This window comes from Phocoena sinus, chromosome 4 (assembly GCF_008692025.1).
Source record: "Phocoena sinus isolate mPhoSin1 chromosome 4, mPhoSin1.pri, whole genome shotgun sequence".
NCBI lineage: Eukaryota > Metazoa > Chordata > Mammalia > Artiodactyla > Phocoenidae > Phocoena > Phocoena sinus.
Window position 1 is genome coordinate 19,080,101 of NC_045766.1, and position 20,677 is coordinate 19,100,777.

The following is a 20,677-nucleotide window of genomic DNA, read 5'->3' on the forward strand; positions in this document are numbered from 1 at the left end:
ACAACTCTATATCATACAAATGTCAACTGAAAATTTAGTTGATACCTCTGTACACTCTGTGTAAGGGCTATGCTCTGCTCTGTTGTGGTATGTAGTACATGACATGATTCTAGGTGATACACGGATGGACATTTGAACATTTTTGTAGTTGTTATGTTAATGTGTACTAGAATAAAAATTAGGAGCACAATACACTTGATTTTTCAGAGTATTATGATTTAGGATGAGGCTAAAATTATTTAATCAGTTGAAATTGACTTTAAAGAAAAATATTGAATAATAATACCTGGGTGCAGATTGGCAAAGATTGTGTGGGTGGTATGCAGAGTACTGAAGTTTGGGAAATAGTGCTGCAGCAGGAAGAAAATCTACAATGAAATCACTTCTTTCCAGAAAGTCAACAGTTTGTTAGGGGGCACAGGCCCATAAGCGAGATTAGTACCACAATAAATTCAGAAACCAAGTACAGGGGGAAGATAGGAAAGCAGTGAGGAGCAAAGTGAAGGAGAGGCTAGCTACAACATCAGTTGGAAGACAATTGCTCTAGTACAGGTGAGAGGTAATAGCAGCCTACATTAGGGAGCGGCTATAGCAATGAGAGAAAGACAAGTAATATAACAGGTTAATTGCACTCATCCTGTGAAAACCTTGCTGGTTGTGAGCAGCATGAAGTTGAAACCTGTTCAGCCAAGTCCAGGGTAGTTTTGTTCATATACACCCAAACACACAAATGGAGTGGGAGAGCTGAATTCATCAATCAGAAAATAGAATTAGAAGCATATTTTTATTTGGCCTCAATTATCAGATGGTTTTAGTGTGAATTATTCAGATATTTGACTCCATTTTTTTCTGCTTGACTCAGAGGCTGCAGAAATGCTAACACATATATAACGTTTTCTACGTTCCAGGCATGTTCTAAGAGCTTTATATTTTCCATCTTCATAGCCCCTTATTTTGCACAAGAGGAAACTGAAGCATAGGAGTTTAAGTAACTTGCCGAGGTAATGCAGCTCTGTGAACTAGCAAGGACTAAACTCAGGCGTTCTGGCTCTAGAGTATCTATTCTTAACACTACACTAGAATAAAAGGGTCGGGCAGATAATGCTGAAACAGGTCACACTTCAACGTTGGATCGTGAAACACTCTTACTGGTGGCAGGAGACCTGGTTCTGAGATCACAGTTTCTCCATCTGTAAAATGGAGATAATAACGACACTAGAAGTTTGGTGCAAAGAAGGAGTGAGATAATGAATGTGAAAGTGAACTTCAAATTATGTATTTGGCTCTACACACCAGTTTTTCGGAATAATGAGTACGCGAGCTCAAGAAATTGCAACAAATCATTCTGTGAAGCTTACAGCAAGACTCCGCCCATGAAGCTCCGCCCCTGAGGCTCCGCCCACCGCGAGCCGCAGGTGGGGCCGGCCGATCTTCTTTGCGCATGCGGAAACTGCTGCGCGCTCCCACCTCTCACCCAGGCTGAGAGTAGCTGCCGTTTCTGAGAGGACGATTCGTAAGGAGGCCTCTGGTGCGGTTTCCCTTTGCTCTCCGCTCTGCGGGCCCTGGCCGTACTTCAGCGGTGTCTAGAGCGTGGTCCGTTCTCGTCTACCTGCCTGACTTTCTTCAGAGGTAACTGTGGTTGGCCCAGTAGTCGGCTGTCGAAAGTGCCGGCCCCGGCGCCGGCGCCGGCCGCAGCCGGGTGGGAAGGCTCAAGATGGCGTGCCTGTTGGAGACCCCAATCCGCATGAGCGTCCTTTCGGTGAGTTACCGGCCGCAGCCGCTTGGCTGCCCGCCTGCCCGAGAGCTCGGGCCCAGCCCGCAGCATTCACCACCAACGCGGCGTGCCTCCTGGGCACCACTCCTTGGGGTGGCCTCCGGCTCAGCTCTAAGCAGGGGAGTTGAGAGAGGGTGGGCGGGGGGGAGAGACGGGACCCGGCCGAGCCCGAGACGTCTCCAACTCCGGGAGCGCTCACCGGTGCAGGTTCTCAGGACGGCGTCGGGCGGGCCGGGTGGTTGGACACACGGGCAGCTGGCCCGGCGGCGCGGCTTGAGCTTTGCCAGGCGTTTCACCGACCCTTCTTACCGATGCCTTTTTCCTGGGGCTGAGCGCTTTGCCGTGTGAGGCGCCGGGTTTGCCGCTGGCCTGGGGGTGAGCGCCCATTCAGCCCTCCGCGGCTTTGGCAAAAAGAGACGGAGGCTTCTTGGCCCCCACTGTCTCGGGCTACCACGCCAGGTCTGTGTGGCTTCTATCGCGTCCCAGCACCCGGTCACAGGCTAAAGCTGCTTGCTTCTTGGCAACGGGAATTTCTTATCAGCTGCAACGTCTCCTAGTGTATGTAGTTATTTAAGCCCCTTTTCTCCGCTTTGCTGCGGAGGTCGCAGCCCTGAGTCTAGAGGAACCTGTGACTGGCCTTCCTTTTTCCTTCACGGGGAGTCAAACGTTGAAAAAAGAGATCAGATTTTCCTACTATTGAAAGAAGGGAATATATTGACATGCCTGAAAGTAATACCTAGTTCGCTTAAATTTAAAAATGAAACCAAAACTTTCACCTTTGCTGTGTTGCTCTTGAGAGAACCAAGGACCGGGGGTGAAAGTTACTAGGAGATAACTTAGAAGGGTTTTGCAACAAATGAGAGCTGTCCAGCTCTGAGAATGGTCAGTTTACCAATGGTCCGTTTGCTGTTGTTGGAAACAAGCAGGCAAAGACTGGTTGACCATCTTTTAGACTTATCGTGTAAGTCAGTCTGATGTTGAGAGGATGGTTGGATTATAGATGCCTTGTCAGGTACCTTGAGGCTGTGGCTCCAACGGGTTTCTCTTCCCTGACTTCTCCCACAAACACAGCTCGTCTATCTGGAAGCACTTAGGACATTTGCTGCAGTTCACAGTTAGAGCATTGTGGCATATTCCACCTTGATTTATTTGGGCGGGGGTGGGGTGGGAGCTGTACACAAATTTGTCCTCTGATCCATTTCAGTAGTCCCTTTTCTTATTTTTAAACTGTACCTGGGGAAATACTGCTCACCTAAGCATTGAATTAGCTTGTTACACCACCTCTGACTGACACCTAGGAACATTTTGTGGAAGAGCAGGCCAATGACTTTCCCTCATTAGCTTTTTGTTGTTTTTTTTAAGTATGCATCTGGACTGTTCTCAATTCCCTTAATTATCTAGCTTATCCTTCATTTGAAGCTTCTTTAGTTTTTGTACGTTGTCAACCCATGTAGTGTACTGTTGAAATTTTGGGGTTTTTTTTTTCACTCCCTCAGTAAATAATATTTCCTATTTTACTTTATTCAAAAACTTCTTGGCGACTTCTCTGGCCTCTTTCTCTCGGACCAGTGAACCTCGCCCGGAAGCGCTTCCTAATAAAGCTCACTTGAAACTTTAAAAAAACAAACAAACAAAAAACTTCTTGAAGAGTATTCCCTACTTCTAGTGGGCATTTTCTTTAGCCCTAGTCTCATTGGGGGCTCTTTTTTTTAAATTTATTTTAAGGTTTTCACAGTCCCAAAGCCTGGTATTTCAGTTCTTCAATTCTGGAGCCTTGGGAAAACAGACCTTTGGATAAATGATTTAAACTGTCTAAACTCACTGATTATAATAATTTCAAGCGAAGCCTGTACCTTTCAAAGTTCTACCTAGGGCACCACTTTTTGAAATACAAAGTGCAAGTGGAACAGGAATTAATCATCAGAAATTATCTTGAAAATAATTGGTTCCTTTAATAGGCTACTATTTTGCACAACACCCAGTGCACAGTTGAGCTCAGCTATGCCTTCAGGAAGCTCACCATCTGAATGGCTCCATAACCTGAGAAACATAATTCTCACCAGGGGCAGATCAAATGGTTTTAAAGAATTTCCATTCAAGGCCCTTTATACCTTCTCCTCTCTGAGAGATCTCATTCATTTGTATAACCTTAATTATAATCAACTCACACATCTACATTGGCAGCCTTGACTGTTCTCCATCTAGTCTCACGTCTTCAGTTGTGTGGATGTTACCCATCACTTTCCAACAAAGCACATTCCTTCTCCTAAGAGAACTTAGTCCTGACTTCCCATTTCTGTTAATGGTATTATCTTTCATGGATCACCCACTATTAAACCACTTGAATCATCATTGACTCTTCCCCCTTTCATGCCCCTATAGCTAATCAGTCCTTAAGTTCTGTTGGCTCTTCATTCTCAGTGTTTCTCACATCTGTCTTTTCCCATGACCACCCTCTCATTCCGGAACTTATCATTTTGTGCCTGCATTACCACAGTTCCTTGCAGTTATTTTTACTGCCTCTAGTGTCTTATCCTCTTAGTTGAATTCAGTTCTCTGCATTTATTTCCCTATACAGCACATCGGATGCACCGGTTCCCTGTTTCAATTCTTCAGTGGGTTCCTGTTGCTGAAAGGCTGATGTTCATATTCAACTTTGGATATAAGATTCTTTATCCTCTGCATGAACCTCCTATCCCATATAAACTGGCTTTCTCAAGTTGAAGTGATCTTGGGTTCTTACAAAACCCAGTAACTCTTGTTGTCTACCTGCTCATTTGCACATATGAATTAGAGCTTTGTATGGGTTTATTCATGTAACATATTTTGAGCTTCTGTCATTTACCAGGCATGACATTGGGTTTGGGAATACAGTGGTGAGCTACCTAGACTGTCTTTGCCTTCTTGGAGATTAGCCTAATGGAGAAAATAGACATCAAAATAAATGTCACACAGTTTTTTGTGAATGGTGATTAGTGTTATGAATGAAAAATATACAGTGCTGAACAAGCATGTAATAGGGGAACGTGTTCTAATATGGAGAGCAAAGAGAGCTAGGGAAGGTTTCCCTAAAGAAGTGACAATGAGCTAGAGTTCAAGGACAAGTAAGAACTAACTAGAAAAACAGAAGAACATTCCAGGCAAAGGAAACTGCTTTTGCAGTGGCCCTGAGGCTTTTAATAATTAGTCTGTTTTATCTTCTTAGAGAGTAAATTAATTCAGAGGTAAGTGCTTGACCTTTTCTTCTTCTTAACCCAACTACTTTTTATAGCACTATGTCTTTCATATATTAGATTCTCAATAAATATTTGATTGAACTATTTATTTGGAGGAGTTGGACAAAATCTCCAGGTGTCTTTCTAGGCTACACCATGATCACCCCTATCCCTGTAATGCATTTAGCATTACAACATCACTGTTTTCAACAAATTTATATATTTTCCCGTGTTTCCCAATCTTTTGGGTGATTTTACATTGATTGCATTTTTTTAAACTTTTCATTTTGAGATAATGACAGATTCACAGAAAGTTGCAAAGATAGTACAGAGAGATCCCTGTGTATACTGTACCCAGTTCCCGTGTTTGGTCACATTTTATATAACTATAGTACAATATCAAAACCACAAAACTGATATTGGTATAAATATGTATACAGTTCTGTAATACCATAGTCAAGATCTCCCTCATGCTACTTCTTTATAGTCACACCTGCCTACTGCCCCACACGCACTATCTCTAACCCCTGGTGACAACTAATCTCTTCTCCATCTCCATGATTTTGTCATTTTCTATAATGTTGCATAAATGGAGTCATACAGCGTGTGACCTTTTGAGATTGGCTTTTCTCACTCAGTGTAATGCCCTGGAGATCCATTCAAGCTGTTGTATGTATCAGTAGTTTCTTCCTTTTTACTGCTGAGTAGTATCCTGTGGAATGGATATATAATATGGATGTTTGAAAGATAGTTTGCTTAACTGTTCACCTGTTAGAAATTTGGGGCATTTCCAGTTTTTGGCTGTTATAACCTGCTATGAACAAACATGTACAGGCTTTTGTGTGGACGTAACTTTTTGTATCTCTGAGATAAATGCCCAATAGTGCAATTGCTAGGTTGTATGGTAAATGTATGTTTAATTCTTAAAGAAACTGACAAACTTTTCCAAAGTGGCTGTACCATTTTACATTCCCACCAGTAATGTTTGAGAGATTCAGTTTCTTTGCATGCTCACCAGCAATTTGGTATGTCATTATTTTTTATTTTAGCTGTTCTAATAGATATATAGTGATATCTCATCATGGTCTCAATTTACATTTCTGTAATGATTAGTAATGTCAAAAATATTTTCATTACTTACTTGCCATCCATATTTTATTGAAATATGAATAAAATATTTTATTGAAATATGAATAAAATATTTTAGTGAAATGTGAATAAAATATTATAGTGAAATATTTTTTCATGTCCTTTTGCCCACTTTCTAGTTGGACTGTTTTTTTTTGCAGTACGCAGGCCTCTCACTGTTGTGGCCTCTCCCGTTGCAGAGCACAGGCTCAGCGGCCATGGCTCACGGGCCCAGCCGCTCCGCGGCATGTGGGATCTTCCTGGACCGGGGCACGTACCCGTGTCCCCTGCATTGGCAGGCAGACTCTCAACCACTGTGCCACCTGGGAAGCCCTGTTTGTTTTCTTACTGTAGAATTTTGAAGTCTCTTTATATATTCTAGATGTGAGTCATTGGTCAGATGGGTGCTTTGCAAATATTTTCTCCCAGTCTGTAGCTTATCTTTTCATCCCCTTAAACATAGGTTAAAAAATGAACTTTGATCTTAATTTCACACCTTGTACAAAAATTAATTCAAAATGGATCGTAGATTTAATTGTAAAATATAAAACTTTTAGAATAAACAAAATTTGCAGAACCTTGGGCTTGGTAAAGAATTCTTAGACATAACACCAGAAGTATGACCTGTTTTTTTAAAAATTGGTATCGGACTTGAGATTAAAATTTATGCCTTTTGAAAGACCCTGTTAAGAGGATGATTACACTTTACTTTGGTCAGTTTGTAGTGATTTAAGAGAGACAAGATAATAAAATGCCTTTGAATCATACTGTAGGCTGGCACAGACAGCTAAGGCCTTTGTTACATTTATTTCCCAGTGCCATTATGCCTATTTGATGAGCAGTTATTTGCACTGTATAGGGTATTCCAAGTCTGGATATTCCTTGATTATGTTCTGTTCTTGATGATTATAAGCATTTGTTGGTCTTCAGGTGCACAGTGATTTGCTCTCTTACATGGACAACTGACAAGAGCTAAAAAAATTTTTTCTGTGAGGTTAAGCTCAACTATCTTATAAGTATGAATTTGCCTTCTCTTGGTTTTTAGTAGTAAATGCAAAGTAAAATCTTGTAAGCACATTTTAAAGTTTCCCTTTTGTTTTCTCTACAAAACACCAGCAAGCACAGGGTATGTCAGGAGGTGGTCCTAAAAGAAGACCAGTATGAACTTCCTAATCTTTAATGGCAATGTGGGAAGAATGGGAGATGCTCATCGTATGTTTCTGGACATCTTCTATCTTTTTAAGGAATGATTGCCACCTGAATTCAGACAGCGAATGCTCAGGAAGTCTTTTAAGCTTTACCAAGAGTTAGGTAAGGTCTTCAGTTTCACTTGGATATTTATATCTAGCCTTCTTGTCTCCTCCCATTCTCATCGAGAATTTTAAAGTAGTACCAGGAGCCAGGAATTTCAGTTACTCTGACTTGTATCTTTTTGATTTCTGATTTGGCAGTTGTTTTGCAGTGTAATATGTTATGTTGGCTTCTAGGTAAAGATATGGATTTATTGACAAAGGATGATTGCTGTTATCTTCTGGAAATTGGAGAGCAGCTGCCTTCACTGAGCTGTAGTGCTATGATCCTTAGGACTGTTTAGCTAGGAATGAAAAGTATTCCAAATAAGAGCTGTTTTGCAGAAACAGCCCCCACTTGTCACTTTGGTAGAAGAAAACTGTTTTGATCTCATTTCGTAAACTCAGAAGAATAAAGAGTTAGCTACATTCTCTGGCATATTCATAAAACAGTTATTGGGGGAGGGGGAATGAGATGGTGTTATGCTTTCTATTAAAAATGAAAAGTTATGGTCCAGTGGGAAGAGTTTCCAGCCTATAAAATCTATTAATATTTGGAGATCTTTACCACCTGCAAAATGATTAGAGAACACATGATTCTTCTGTTTCTGGAGTGTTTTAAGAATTTATTAGGCTTTCAAAAAGTTGTAAGATGTGACTGATTGGATGAGGGGAATGAGGAAAAGGAAAGAGTCATAATCATGATCAAGCATGATTGACAAGATTTTTAGTTTTATATCTAGGTGGTATCCTCTACTGAAATGGTGAGGATTAGGAGCTTAACATGTTAGAAGAGTAAGGAGGAAGAATGCGTTTCATTTTGGACATGCTGAGTTTGAAGTGTTTTCTGGGAATTCATTTAGAGGTGTCCACTAGGCAGCTGGATATTCTGGAATGTTTTCCACACCACCAAGCAATTCTCTGGTTCTCTATGGATACTAGCTGGGTGTCCTACAATTTAACTCAATTCTGACACTATTTACTTGGAGATAGTGTCAGCTTCCACAGGTTAAGTCCTGCAAGACTGCCCCCACCTCAGACAGCAGTTGCAAGTCCAGGTTGTTCTCCTGTCCTCTGACTGACCAGTTATAAATCAGGGGTTCCCACTGCTCCCTCCTCAAATTCAGTCATTTGTCAGAATGGTTCACAAAGCTCAGCAAAACATTTATCTTATAAAAGATTCAGATGAACAGCCAGGTGAAGAGGTACATAGGGCAAGATTCAGAAAGGTCCCAAGTGCAGGAACTTCTGTCCATGTGGAACTGGGGTGCACCACCCTCCTGGCAGGTGGATCCATTCATTTACCTGGAAACTTAATCGCGTTTTATTCAGGAGTTTTTATAGAGCGTTAATCTCCAGCCTCCCACTCTTCCACTTCCCAGAGGTTGGTGGATGGGACTGAAAGTTCCAACCCTCTAATCACTTTGTCTTTTGGGTAACCAGTCCCATCTTGAGGCTATCTAGGGGCCCTGGCCTAATCGTTCATTAGCAAAACTCTTGAAAGATGTTCCTTATGAATAAGTAAAGACATTGATGTCACCCAGGAAATTTCAAGGTTTCAGGACCTCTGTGCCAGGAACTGGGAGAAAGACCAAATATATTTATTAAACCACAGATATAGAAGTCTAGTGCTTAAACCTGGGGAGATGATTATTATTGGGAGTCATCAACACATTGACCGAGTTCTTAACGTTTTAAGGGTAAGAGGCTCAACACCATCTTCCCCAGAAAAACATGCATCTGCCTAAAGAATCACATAATTTCAAGGGGCTCATAGATTCCCTGAAACCCACACATAAATCTTGAGTTAACAGTTCCTATTCTTTATTCATTCCAAAGTCAGTCACAAAAGCATAGAGCAAAATTTAAAACTCATTTTCAATCATTTTGGAATGGTAAAAATTGTAACAACAAGGTTTTAAAACTCACGTAAGGTATCATATGGGGGATTTGGCTCTGAAGAACTGTAATCTTTTTCCCAGATTATGCCAGTGATCTTCCCCAAGGTGTACTGTTTGTACAGAAAGGGCTTTGTGTAGCAGGTGGTATAGCAGGCCTGGGAGGCAGAGCTAGATGAGAGATCTAAGCCAGGACAAAGTAAGGCACTGTGGATCTGGGCATAGGCAAAGTGGAATAGACAGAAATTACAAGTGGCCCGTGATACTGGCATAATAGTCACAGGCCACAATGTGGGTGATGGGTCAGGCAGATCCTGAGTGGTACTATGGTCAGAAAGCTAATGCACCAATTGCTGGAAGTGACGGGCTGAGTATGAGTCAAGCACCATGGATAGCTCTGAGGCAAGGGTGTTTACTGCCTCTAAGAATCTGAAGCAAATAAAGCCTTTTGAAAAAAAAAAAAAAATCAGAAGGCAGCTAGCCTGTCTGGACTGTACCACCTCTGAGGTGTACAATGAAAGATGGTACCCTGGATCTCAAAGTCATTACATGATTGCAGTCTTGAAGAATAATTTAAACTATTCTTATGGTCAAGGACAACATCACCTGTGTCTGAATAGCCTCACTCTGTTATATCAGGATTTAGAAGTAGGCATTTGAATGCATCCTAGTGGATTTCCTGGGCTATCTTATCATTTTGGAAGGCATCTGAATGAACCTTTGCCAACCCAGAGAATACCTCAAGCTTTATAAAACTCCTCGCAATCCTTGTCACTCTAATGTCCCATATGAGGTTCTTGCTCCCTTGGAGTTCCAGATTCTGCTATTTTGCACCATAAATCCTTACATGGTCCACTTACTCTGTCCAGAGGGATCTCTTCTTGGTCCTCAGTCTTCAGACATTCTTGTCTACATTGAAGAGTAAATGAATAGAATTTAATAGTGAGAAAGAAATCGTCTAGACCCAAATAGCTCTTTGTGATTTGTACCATACTTTAAAGGGATAAACATTGCAGTACCTGATTAGAAAGAAGCATGAATGCTAAATTGCTTCCAGTTCTTGAGACCACCTAAGCATCTTTATAGCATGTTGATACGATATTACAAGGGCTATAATAATATTTTATTACATTAAAAACTCACTACTGTGCTCTGGTTTTCCTATTATGAAAAAAAAATCCCCCTTTGGGTAAGTAAAGTTATGGAATCTTTGCCTGAAAGAAGCCTGCAGATAATCTTTAGTTTGTCCTTGTCTGTTTTTTATTGATGAAAACTGAGAACCAGAGACTGACCTGTCCACTGTCATATACTATTGTCTATGAAATGTTGTAGTCAGATTTCCAAACACATAGAGGAAAAATTTGTGTGCACAGCGTTACATTTTAGAATTTTATTTTCAAACTTTATATGACTACTGATTTATTTGCTCTTTATTTTAAAATAAGTTCTCTTAACGTGAAATCTGATTTTCAGTCTTAATTACTTATTGAGAGGTCAGGGCTGCTTCTTATCCAAGTAGATTAAGTTTAAAATTATATATTTCAGTATTTTCATAATTGTGTTTATGAGATTGAAACATTATATTCTAGGAATTTTGGTTGTCATAAGTATGTTACATTCTGCACTGATGGGACCCAGCCAAACTGAAGTGCCATTTTATAAACTTCCCAAAGTTGCTAGAGACTGCAGAAAAGCAGGGCTTTGGTGAATTTTGGGAGGAAGGATGCTGCAAACCCCTAGAATCACCTAAGAATGAATCCCATAATAATAAAAAAAAATGTAAAGATAAAAATAGTTTAGGGCTTCCCTGGTGGCGCACTGGTTGAGAGTCCGCCTGCTGATGCAGGGGACACGGGTTCGTGCCCCGGTCTGGGAAGATCCCACATGTTGCGGAGCGGCTGGGCCCGTGAGCCATGGCCGCTGAGCCTGCGTGTCCGGAGCCTGTGCTCCGCAACGTGAGAGGCTCGCGTACTGCAAAAAAAAAAAAAAAAAAAAAAAAAAGTTTAAAAAATACTATGTAGTGGGTCTGCAAAAATTGAATGAGAATCTGATTGAATCCTAATGGGGCCAGAAGTTTACTAGAATACAAAAAAGTAAAAGAAAGGAAAAATCAAAATATCCACAAAATTTGGGGTTTACTTAGGCATTTTCTTCTAATTTTTCTTCCTTTTGGAGGCAAGTAGGAATTTTTTAATACATAGGGAGGGCATGATAGCCATCTGCAAGGAAAAGGTCAGTCTTTGTTATATTATCCTTTTTTGTATTGTTCCAGAGGGAGGGAGGTTTTTTTTCCCCTCAAAGTTAGGAAGAAATTCTCTAGTTCTGGGCTTCGAATTGAATAATTGTGAATCTGTGAGTGATCTAAGCAGTACAGTTATTTGGCATTTCAGAAAATTGTCAAAGTGACAGTAGGAAGCATTTGTTTGGACTGAGAGTTGGAGGCATCAGCAAATCAAATTTTCATTTCAAAATGTTTGGGATGGAGGAGAGTTTCTGGAGCTCCCAGCTGACTGGAATGTTAAGAGCTGTTTCAGTTAGTGGTTCTCAACTCTGCTAGACTCCACATCCCCTTCTTAAAACGTATTTTGGAGCACCTCCTTCGCTCTCCTGGAGTGAAATTCATAGATAACTGCTCTTACATGTAAATTTTTAAGAGTTGGCATAATGCCTCAGCTGTGTTAAGGGAGAAAGAGCAGGAAACTAATTTATATTATTTAAATGAGTAAATACTCAGGTACTAGAAAGAAGTAATAAAATAGTGATATATTTACAAATAAGGGTAGTTTAGCTGTAAATATGACTGCTATTAGACAGTGATATAGGTATGATGTGATGGCTACTTAAATATAGTAAGTGATACTGTTTTTGATGTGATTTTTCTGAAGTGAACAACTTTTGATAAAGTTCCTAACAACACAAAGTACACCCTTTCCTGTATTCATATGGGAGTTGCATTCTTGGAAAATGGTATAGTAAAATGATGCGAAACACATTTTTTGTTTATATGTAAAATGGAGTTAGATTCTAGGCTCAGGTAATTAAAGTTTATTTTCCTACATGACTGCGTAGTGGAAAGTCTTTTCGAGTATGGGCCTGTTGTCCCACTCACTGCAGGACATCTAGCATCCTTAGCCCTTGCCCACTAGATATCAGTAGCACTTATTGCCATTTTGACAACCCAAAATCACTTCCATAGATTTAAAGAATGTATCTTAGGCAGTAGTGTCCCTGTTTAGAACTACTGTTTAGAACTACTGAGATGCTGAGTGTATGGGGTTCTCTTGGGGGGGATGTATTAGTACACTTCCCTCTTTCTCTCCTGCACTTCTCCCTCCCCGCAGCTTGTGCTGTGTATAGTAAAAGGAGATGGAAATAAAATGTGCTATTAAACATTTTCCCCCATAGCATGTATAACCCTATAATATTCTATATCGTTTATTTATTATGTTTATTGCTTTTTATCTTTCTCCCCTTGCTGAAATGTAAGCCCTGCAAAGTTGGGCTTTTTTTGGTTCTTGCCTAGAACAGTGCCTGCATAGCTGTCTAAATATTTGTTGACTGAATTAAAGAGTACAACTTTAGCTTTGTTTTGTATTCCCAAGTGCATACTATATCACTATAATACTAAATTGCGTTTCTCAAACACACCACATTGCTTCAGAACTCTTTTGCGTGTGCTGTGCTCTCCGCCTAGAGTCCTTATCTTTTTTTTCCTCCCCATTTCACCTAGCAAAATAATACTAGTCTTTCAGATTAATCATCCTTGCTGCTTAGATACCACCTCCCATTCCACCCCTAACTTCAGTTAATTGTATCTTCAGCTTTCTTTTTATCTTGTGTTCACTTTTATGGTTACACTTATCCTGTGTTAGAAGTGACAACTGTAACTTACTTACCTGTTTCCTTTCTGTGCTGTGAATGAGTTGAGGGTAAGGGACTCTATCTTAACTCTGTTACCAGCACCTAGTAAGTTAAATATATTCACATGTTGAATTTCAGCATGAAATAGGTTTTAAACTGAAGCCTTATAGAGCTCAAACATTCTGTTTTTTGGGTTGTGCTCCTTTCATCTCTTCCCTAAACCAGGATTTTCCCTGACAATGCTGAATGATCAACGTTATGAACAATTTTATCTTGAAGTTCCTAGTAGTTTGTGGAATAATTGACACATGAAATTTTGATTAATATGGCAACGACTAGTTTACACATTCATTTCTCAGGGGTCAGAATTCCCCAGTGAGATTTGTAATATTCCAATTTCTAAAGAACACGTGAATTAAATGAGAAAATAGATATGAAAAGACTTTGTAAACTGTAACATACTAAACAAGTGTCAGGTATTATAAAAATATTTGTATTCTGTCTACCTTTTCTTTCTGACTTGGTGTATGGGTACGAGAACACTATAAATTGATTATTCCTTGCGACTTCCCTGGCAGTACAGTGGTTAAGACTCTGCGCTTCCACTGCAGAGGACACAGGTTCGATCCCTGGTCAGGGAACCAAGATACCTCATGCCAAGGTGCAGCCAAAAAAAAAAAAAAAATTACTCCTTGAACTATATATTGGTATTCGTAACTGTGATTTTATATTGTCTGAGTCCATGGTTATACCTACAGTTATAATGCAAGTTAGTAATAAAAAGTTCACTAAGGATTACCTTACATATTTTTAACAGTTATTTTAAATCTCAAGTAATGAAAGTTTAGATTTCTAAGGTCAGCATTCAAATGCATATTTATTTCTTGCTAAGTACTTAGCTTGGTCTGAGAAAAAAGCTGCTATCGGGTGAGGAAAGGTATGTCTGAATAATTAGGCTTTAATCATGAATATGACTATAAATAACTGAGAAGAGCATTAGTACATTTGTTAAGGCAATTATATTTTTTATACAAAAATAGGCTTTTCCTGAAATCAGTGTTTATATGGTTCATTTACAGTTTATAGGGGTTTTTCTTGTGTGTTATCTCATTTGATCCACACTCTGAGCTTATGTGGTAATGTTACCATTTTATACTTGAAGAAACAGTCTCAAAATTTTATTTTTTCCCTATGTCACAAAGCTACCAAGTGGTAGAACTAGGTTTCAAACCCATCTTCTGATCCCAAGTCATATATTCTTTCTACCATTCAATGCCTGAATATGGTAGGATTAAAGAACATACTATTTTAATGAGATACACATAGAGCAAGATTTTAATGAAATAAAATAGTTTGATATTTTCTTATTTACACTTAAACCCTCACTCTTCATTGTCTAATAAACCCATTGTTTCACTTCAGGTTTTAGAACTTCAGTTGAACAAATTTACTTCTTCTATTCTTTGTGTTAAATCCCATTTGTGGCAAGTCTGGAACTTAATAATTTGGCATTCAGAACCTTTCCCGAAGAATTTTTTTCAAAAGACAGGGTTTTAATTTACCCCAGTCATGCGTAGTTTATTCAAAAGGGCAAGTAGAGATTGTTCTGGTTTGCTTTTTCAGTATGTCTGACCAGTTTTCTGAGCTATCTCTAATTTATTAGAGATAATAAATTTTGTGCCACTAAAGAGGAATAAAAGGTAGGGCGAGCATATAAGCCCGGTTTGTCTCCAACACTCTTCATTTATGTGTTATTCTGTGACAAGTATTAGTAGTGCCCTCTTTCAGTCTTAAAAGTATCCTGGTTTGGATGATAAATTTGAAGGTATATTCATTGTCTGTTTATTGTTATGTAACAAATTACTTAGCTGCTTAAAACAACATTTATTATCTCACAGTTTCTGTAGGTCAGGAATTCAGATGTGGCTTAGCTAATGCCTCTGCCCCAGAGTTCCTTGTGAGGTTGCAGTCAGGGTGTCAACAGGAGCCACGTTTCAAGGCTCAGTTGAGGGAGAATCCATTTCCAAGCTCACTCACAGGATTATTGGCAGGATTTAGTTTCATGTGGGCTGTTGAAACGAGGGCCTCAATCCCTTGCTGGCTCTTGGCCAGGGGCTCCCCTTAGTTCCATGCCATGTGGGGCTCTCCGTAGGGCAACTTAAAACATGGAAGCTGGCTTTTGACAGAGGGAGGGAGGGAGGGACAGACAGACAGACAGACACAGACATGGACACAGAGAGAGAGAGAGCTCTGCAGTGACATCCTATCACCTCCACTGCTTTCTGCTTGCTAGAATCAAGTCACTACAACCAGTCTTCACTCAAGGGGAGACATCACAAATGGTCACCCTACTAAAAGGGAAATTGCTTCCACATTAATAGTTCTCCACGGTGGAACGCAACTCATTACCTGTTTCTGTTTTCCTTCAAGAAGAAATTTGCTACAAGCTTCTCTTCTTTCTTTAATGTTTAGTACCTGTTCGTACATATGTACATTCAGCTCTACTAAATTCTAAATACTAAGTCACAAATTTGGTGTATACAAACTTTCTGCTTGAAAGGATTCATGTACATTTTTACATAATATAATTTGGAGGGGTGCTATTAAGCGTAAAAATGTAACAGTTTTTAATCTATACGTTTGTGGTAGCTTCTGCAGCTCTGAATGGGTACAGTAAGTTTAGAGCTAGGTTTCGAGGGCTTTCTAGGTCATTTGTTTGAAGCCTTGTGCCAAAAGGCAGAGGTCATAGTGTGACCCTGGCTAGCACTGCTCTCCTTCATGGGCACAGACTGTACCCTGAGCTTTAGCTGGCTGCTTGGCATATTCACTGGATCGGTTGGGAGGATGGAGGATCACTGTGTGTACAAGCCCTTCCAGCTACCGGAAGCTACAGAGTAATTTAAAAGGGTATTAGTGTAATATTCCATTGTATATATGTGCCACATACAATGGAATATTACTCAGCCATAAAAAGAAACGAAATTGAGCTATTTGTAATGAGGTGGGTAGACCTAGAGTCTGTCATACAGAGTGAAATAAGTCAGAAAGATAAAGACAAATACTGTATGCTAACACATATATATGGAATTTAAGAAAAAAAATGTCATGAAGAACCTAGGGGTAAGACAGGAATAAAGACACAGACCTACTAGAGAATGGACTTGAGGATATGGGGAGGGGGAAGGGTAAGCTGTGACAAAGCGAGAGAGAGGCATGGACATATATACACTACCAAACGTAGGGTAGATAGCTAGTGGGAAGCAGCCGCATAGCACAGGGAGATCAGCTCGGTGCTTTGTGACCGCCTGGAGGGGTGGGATAGGGAGGGTGGGAGGGAGGGAGACGCAAGAGGGAAGAGATATGGGAGCATATGTATATGTATAACTGATTCACTTTGTTATAAAGCAGAAACTAACACACCATTGTAAAGCAATTATACTCCAATAAAGATGTAAAAAAAATCTTAAAAAAAAGAATAAATGAAAATATTTTCATCAAAAAAAAAGAATAAAAAATAAATAAAAGGGTATTAGTGTTTTGAAGTGAGCGTGAAGCCACGTCTTGAAAGAACAGATCATCAGACACTCTCTTAACCTTTTGGCCTCTGTGGGCAGGAGGGAGGAAGAAACTCCAGTGTTTGTCCTATTTCAGGGGTAAATTAGTGCCTAGATCAAACTATCCCTCCCCAACATTCAGGATTAAGTTCTTTATCTCTGTTTACATTAACTACCACAAGAAGCCCAGGACTCTAGGGTCCTTCCTCATGTGCTTGTGTCTCTGTCCATTTACTTTTCTATCCTGAACCCTTGCCTCTCTCCCGCTTCTTTCACTGGGTTTCTGTTATCCTCACCCTCTTATCTGAACATTTCCTTCATCTTTTTGTTTAGACTGAAACCAGGCTTTTCACCTCTTGACACCCTTTTCCTCAGCTTTCTCCTGCAGTCTTATCAGCTGTTGGCTCTTTTTCTTCCCATATCCCTCATATCTCTAGGCCTAGAAGTGGAGACAGAGAATTGCTCCTCATTGCTCTTTTCAGACCCCTCTCTTCCCTTTTCTCTAAACATTCCAGCTCTGAATCTCATCAGACTCTACCTTGTAGTCATCTATAGATCCCCTGGATCATTCCCCCTCATTTCTTTAAGATTTTAGCTCCTAGCTCATGTTCACTTTTTCTAGCACTATTTCTGTGATAATTTATGGAAATTTCATTACCTATGTAGACAATTTTTCTAAAACTCTAGACTTGCCCAATGATCATATCCTCTGTGTTCCCTTGAGGTGTTTGTCCCCATGGTTATTTCCTAGACCTTGACGTTACCAATAACTAAAACCCCTTCATAATCTCTTCAGTTTTACGAATTCTGGTCACCACCTTCTGTCCTCCCAAACCACTCCTTCTACCCGAACACCTGCAAGCCTTCGTCAATCCCCCTGTTACCTGCATGCCATTAATCCTACCGCTTTTTCATTGGTCTTCAATAGGCCTGTCATTATAATCTCAACTTTGCATATACCCTCAACTCAGCTGACCCATTCCTTTGGCTTTGTCATCCTTGCCTGGTGAAATTCCAGCTCTGGTTAAATCTAACTCTATTATTCATGTCTACTTCTGTATATTTTAATGTAGCTGGAGAAAAACACAGCCATGCTGACTGGTCTCACTTTAAATTCATAATCATGAACCTCAAGGTTAGTGCTGCCTGGCAGTCCTGGTATATTTTCTGGCCCATGCTGTGTTTTATTCCTTCTGTTCTTCAGTCTCGCACCCAACCCCACAATTTTAACTTTCAGAAAATAGAGATAATCAGAGAGAATGTCCACAAGCTCTCATCACCGTATCCACCTAATTTATTGCCTCTGACTGTTGTACTTTCCATGTTCTACTTGGTCAGTAAATCCACTTCCCTCTCAATTATTATGAACGTTGTTCCAGAAGTTCTCCCCCTACCCCAGTGCTGCATGTTTTTCTTTATCAAGACAAAACAAAAATTTCTGTCGATCAATAAGTATGCTTTAATTTATTCCGGCTTTAAAAAAAAAAAAAAAGCTCTCCTGACTTCGCTTGTCCCTCTAGCTCTTACTCTCTTTCTTCACTCCCCTTTACAGTGAAACTCCTTGAAAGAGCTGTCTGTGTGTACTTTATCTAATTCCTCTTTTCCCATTCTCTCTTAAACCCTTGCCAAGCAGGCTTTGACCCCACCACTCTGCCCACACTGTTGTTGTCAAGATCACTGATGACCTCCATGTTCCTAAGTCTAATGGTCAGGTCTTAGTTATTATCTTATGCTACACATCCATAGCATTTGGCATATTTGATTACTCCCTCCTTGAAACCTTACCCTATCTGGCTTCTCAGATTTCCTCCCACCATACTGGCTGCTTGTTCAGATGCTCCAGAGTTCAGTCTTCAGGCCTTGCCTTATCATGGTTATTCCCTAAGTGAACTTATCCTGTGTATAATCTGTCAACTCCCTAATTTGTATCTCCCACCCACAACTCTCTCCTAAACTCTAGACATATTCAACTGCTAACTTGACATTCTCACTTGGGTGGCTAGTAAAATTCTCAGTCCTAACATGTCCAAAACTGAACTTTTGATCTTCTCGCTCAAACCTGCATCTCCCACAGTCTTCCTCATCTCATTAACTGACAACTCAGTCTGACTTTCTAGGTGCTCAGGCAAAAACTTTAAGTGTAATCCTTGGCTCCTCTATTCTTTCACACTCCACATCTACTCTGACAGCATATCCAGTTTGATAGTCATTTCAGCTTTAACATTTATCAGGAATCTGAGTGACTCTTACTACCTCCAGAACTCTTGCCCTAGTCCAGGCTTCCATCATCTCTCTGAAGTGACAGCATTTCTAATTATTGAATAGCCTCCTCCCTAGTCTCCCTGCTTTGTTCCCTAGCCCCCTCCACACATTTGTCTGTTTCTAAAGTTGCAACCAGAGCAGTCCTTTTAAAACAAGTCAGTTCATGTCTCTACTTTCTCAAAACTCTCTAATGGCTTCCCAACTCACACCATAAAAATAAAAATCCTTACAATGACCAACAAGGGTCTATACCAGTGTTGTCCAGTGGAAAAATAATGCCAACCACATATGTAATTAAAAATTTTCCAGCAATCATGCTATACAAGTAAAAAGAAAACATGAAATTAATTTCAATATATCTAATTTAAACCAGTATATCCAAATATTATTTCAACATGTAATCAGTGTAATGAATTATCAATGAAATTGTTTTACTTTTTTATATCAAGTCTTCAAAAATCTGGTGTGTATTTTACACAATTTTGATACCAAATTTTGGTTGGAAATACTTGATTTGTATTTTGATTGGAAATACTTGATCAGTATTTAGGTTTCATGAAATTTACAGTTGAAAGTAAATTTACATACTTAAGTAATTCACAACATTCTTAGAAGTTTTCTAATAACTGAATCCAGTACTGGTTTTTAAATTTTAATTTTAATTAAAGTTTAAAAATTTTAAATTCAGTTTCTAGGCACATTTCAAATGCCCAACAGCTATATAAGACTAGTGGCTATCATATTGGACACCGCAGCTCTTTACCATCTGGCCACTCTTCTCTGACTTCATCTCCTACTGTTTTCTCCTTTGCTCATTCTGCTCCAGCTGTAATGACCTCCTGTTCTTTGATCCCAGCAGACACTTAACATTTCAGAGCCTTTGCATTTGTTGTTCTCTTTGCTTAAAAAGCTTTGCTCCCAGGTAGCTGCATGACTTACTCCTTGACCTTTTTCAGGTCTTTGCTCAAGTGTCACCTTTTAAAGAAATTATCTCTGACCAACTTATTTAATATCTGCACCAATTGCCTTCTCTCTCAAAGTCTTATATTTCCAGGCTGCCTTTTGAAAGACGAGAGAAGAGGGCTGAAAGGGGAGAGACTGATCTACAAAGGAAAGCAGTGAAATATGAGAAGTGTCCCATACAAACAACTAAGTAAATTTGTTAAGCAAAAACATAAGAGTAAAATCAGATTGAACAAATGACTGTATCCTCTCAGCTTGCTGCTACCTAGGCAGCTCAGAGGATCATTTTTTGTACATAGGACTGACCCCTTTATAGATGTAAGCTCTTTAAGTGCACTGTTCTGCCTTCACATCCTGTTGTATTTTCTTTGGCACCTAGCATAGAACTTTGACCAAAAGGCAATCTGAACACTTCAATTATTGGCTGCCCATTGATTAGCCTTTTGTGTTTTATATTCTGTGGTTGCCTTTCTACCTTCCTCCCTTCTTTTTCAGTGCCAGCAACTGGTATACTTGCTGATGGTATTTGTGTGTTGGCTTCACATGCCTTATGGCTGTGGTTGTGACCCTGATTCTTTCCTTGTCCTCATGCACTCTTATTCATTTTCCAAAACCAGCTCCTCTAAGAAATCTTCACTATGTATTCTTCTGTTTTATATTCTAGTAGGGAATATAAACATGTAAACACAGTTACAATAGAATATGAATTCTTGAGGGGAGGGACCATGCCTTA

At 39.8% G+C, this 20,677-nt stretch overlaps 1 protein-coding gene across 7 annotated transcripts in view; it reads left to right on the top strand.

Moving 5' to 3' along the window:
• The first annotated feature begins 1,411 nt into the window (after window positions 1-1,411).
• The window catches only part of ARMC8 (armadillo repeat containing 8), a 106,527-nt gene continuing 87,261 nt past the window's right edge, over window positions 1,412-20,677 (top strand). For 2 of the 7 annotated variants that reach the window (XM_032629534.1, XM_032629536.1), the window contains exon 1: window positions 1,448-1,759. In XM_032629534.1, coding sequence (XP_032485425.1) covers window positions 1,715-1,759 — 45 coding nt within the window. In that variant the 5' untranslated portion in view covers window positions 1,448-1,714. Of the gene's footprint in view, window positions 1,760-20,677 lie in introns of all 7 variants that reach the window. The other 5 variants (XM_032629535.1, XM_032629537.1, XM_032629533.1 and 2 more) reach the window with 4 other exon arrangements.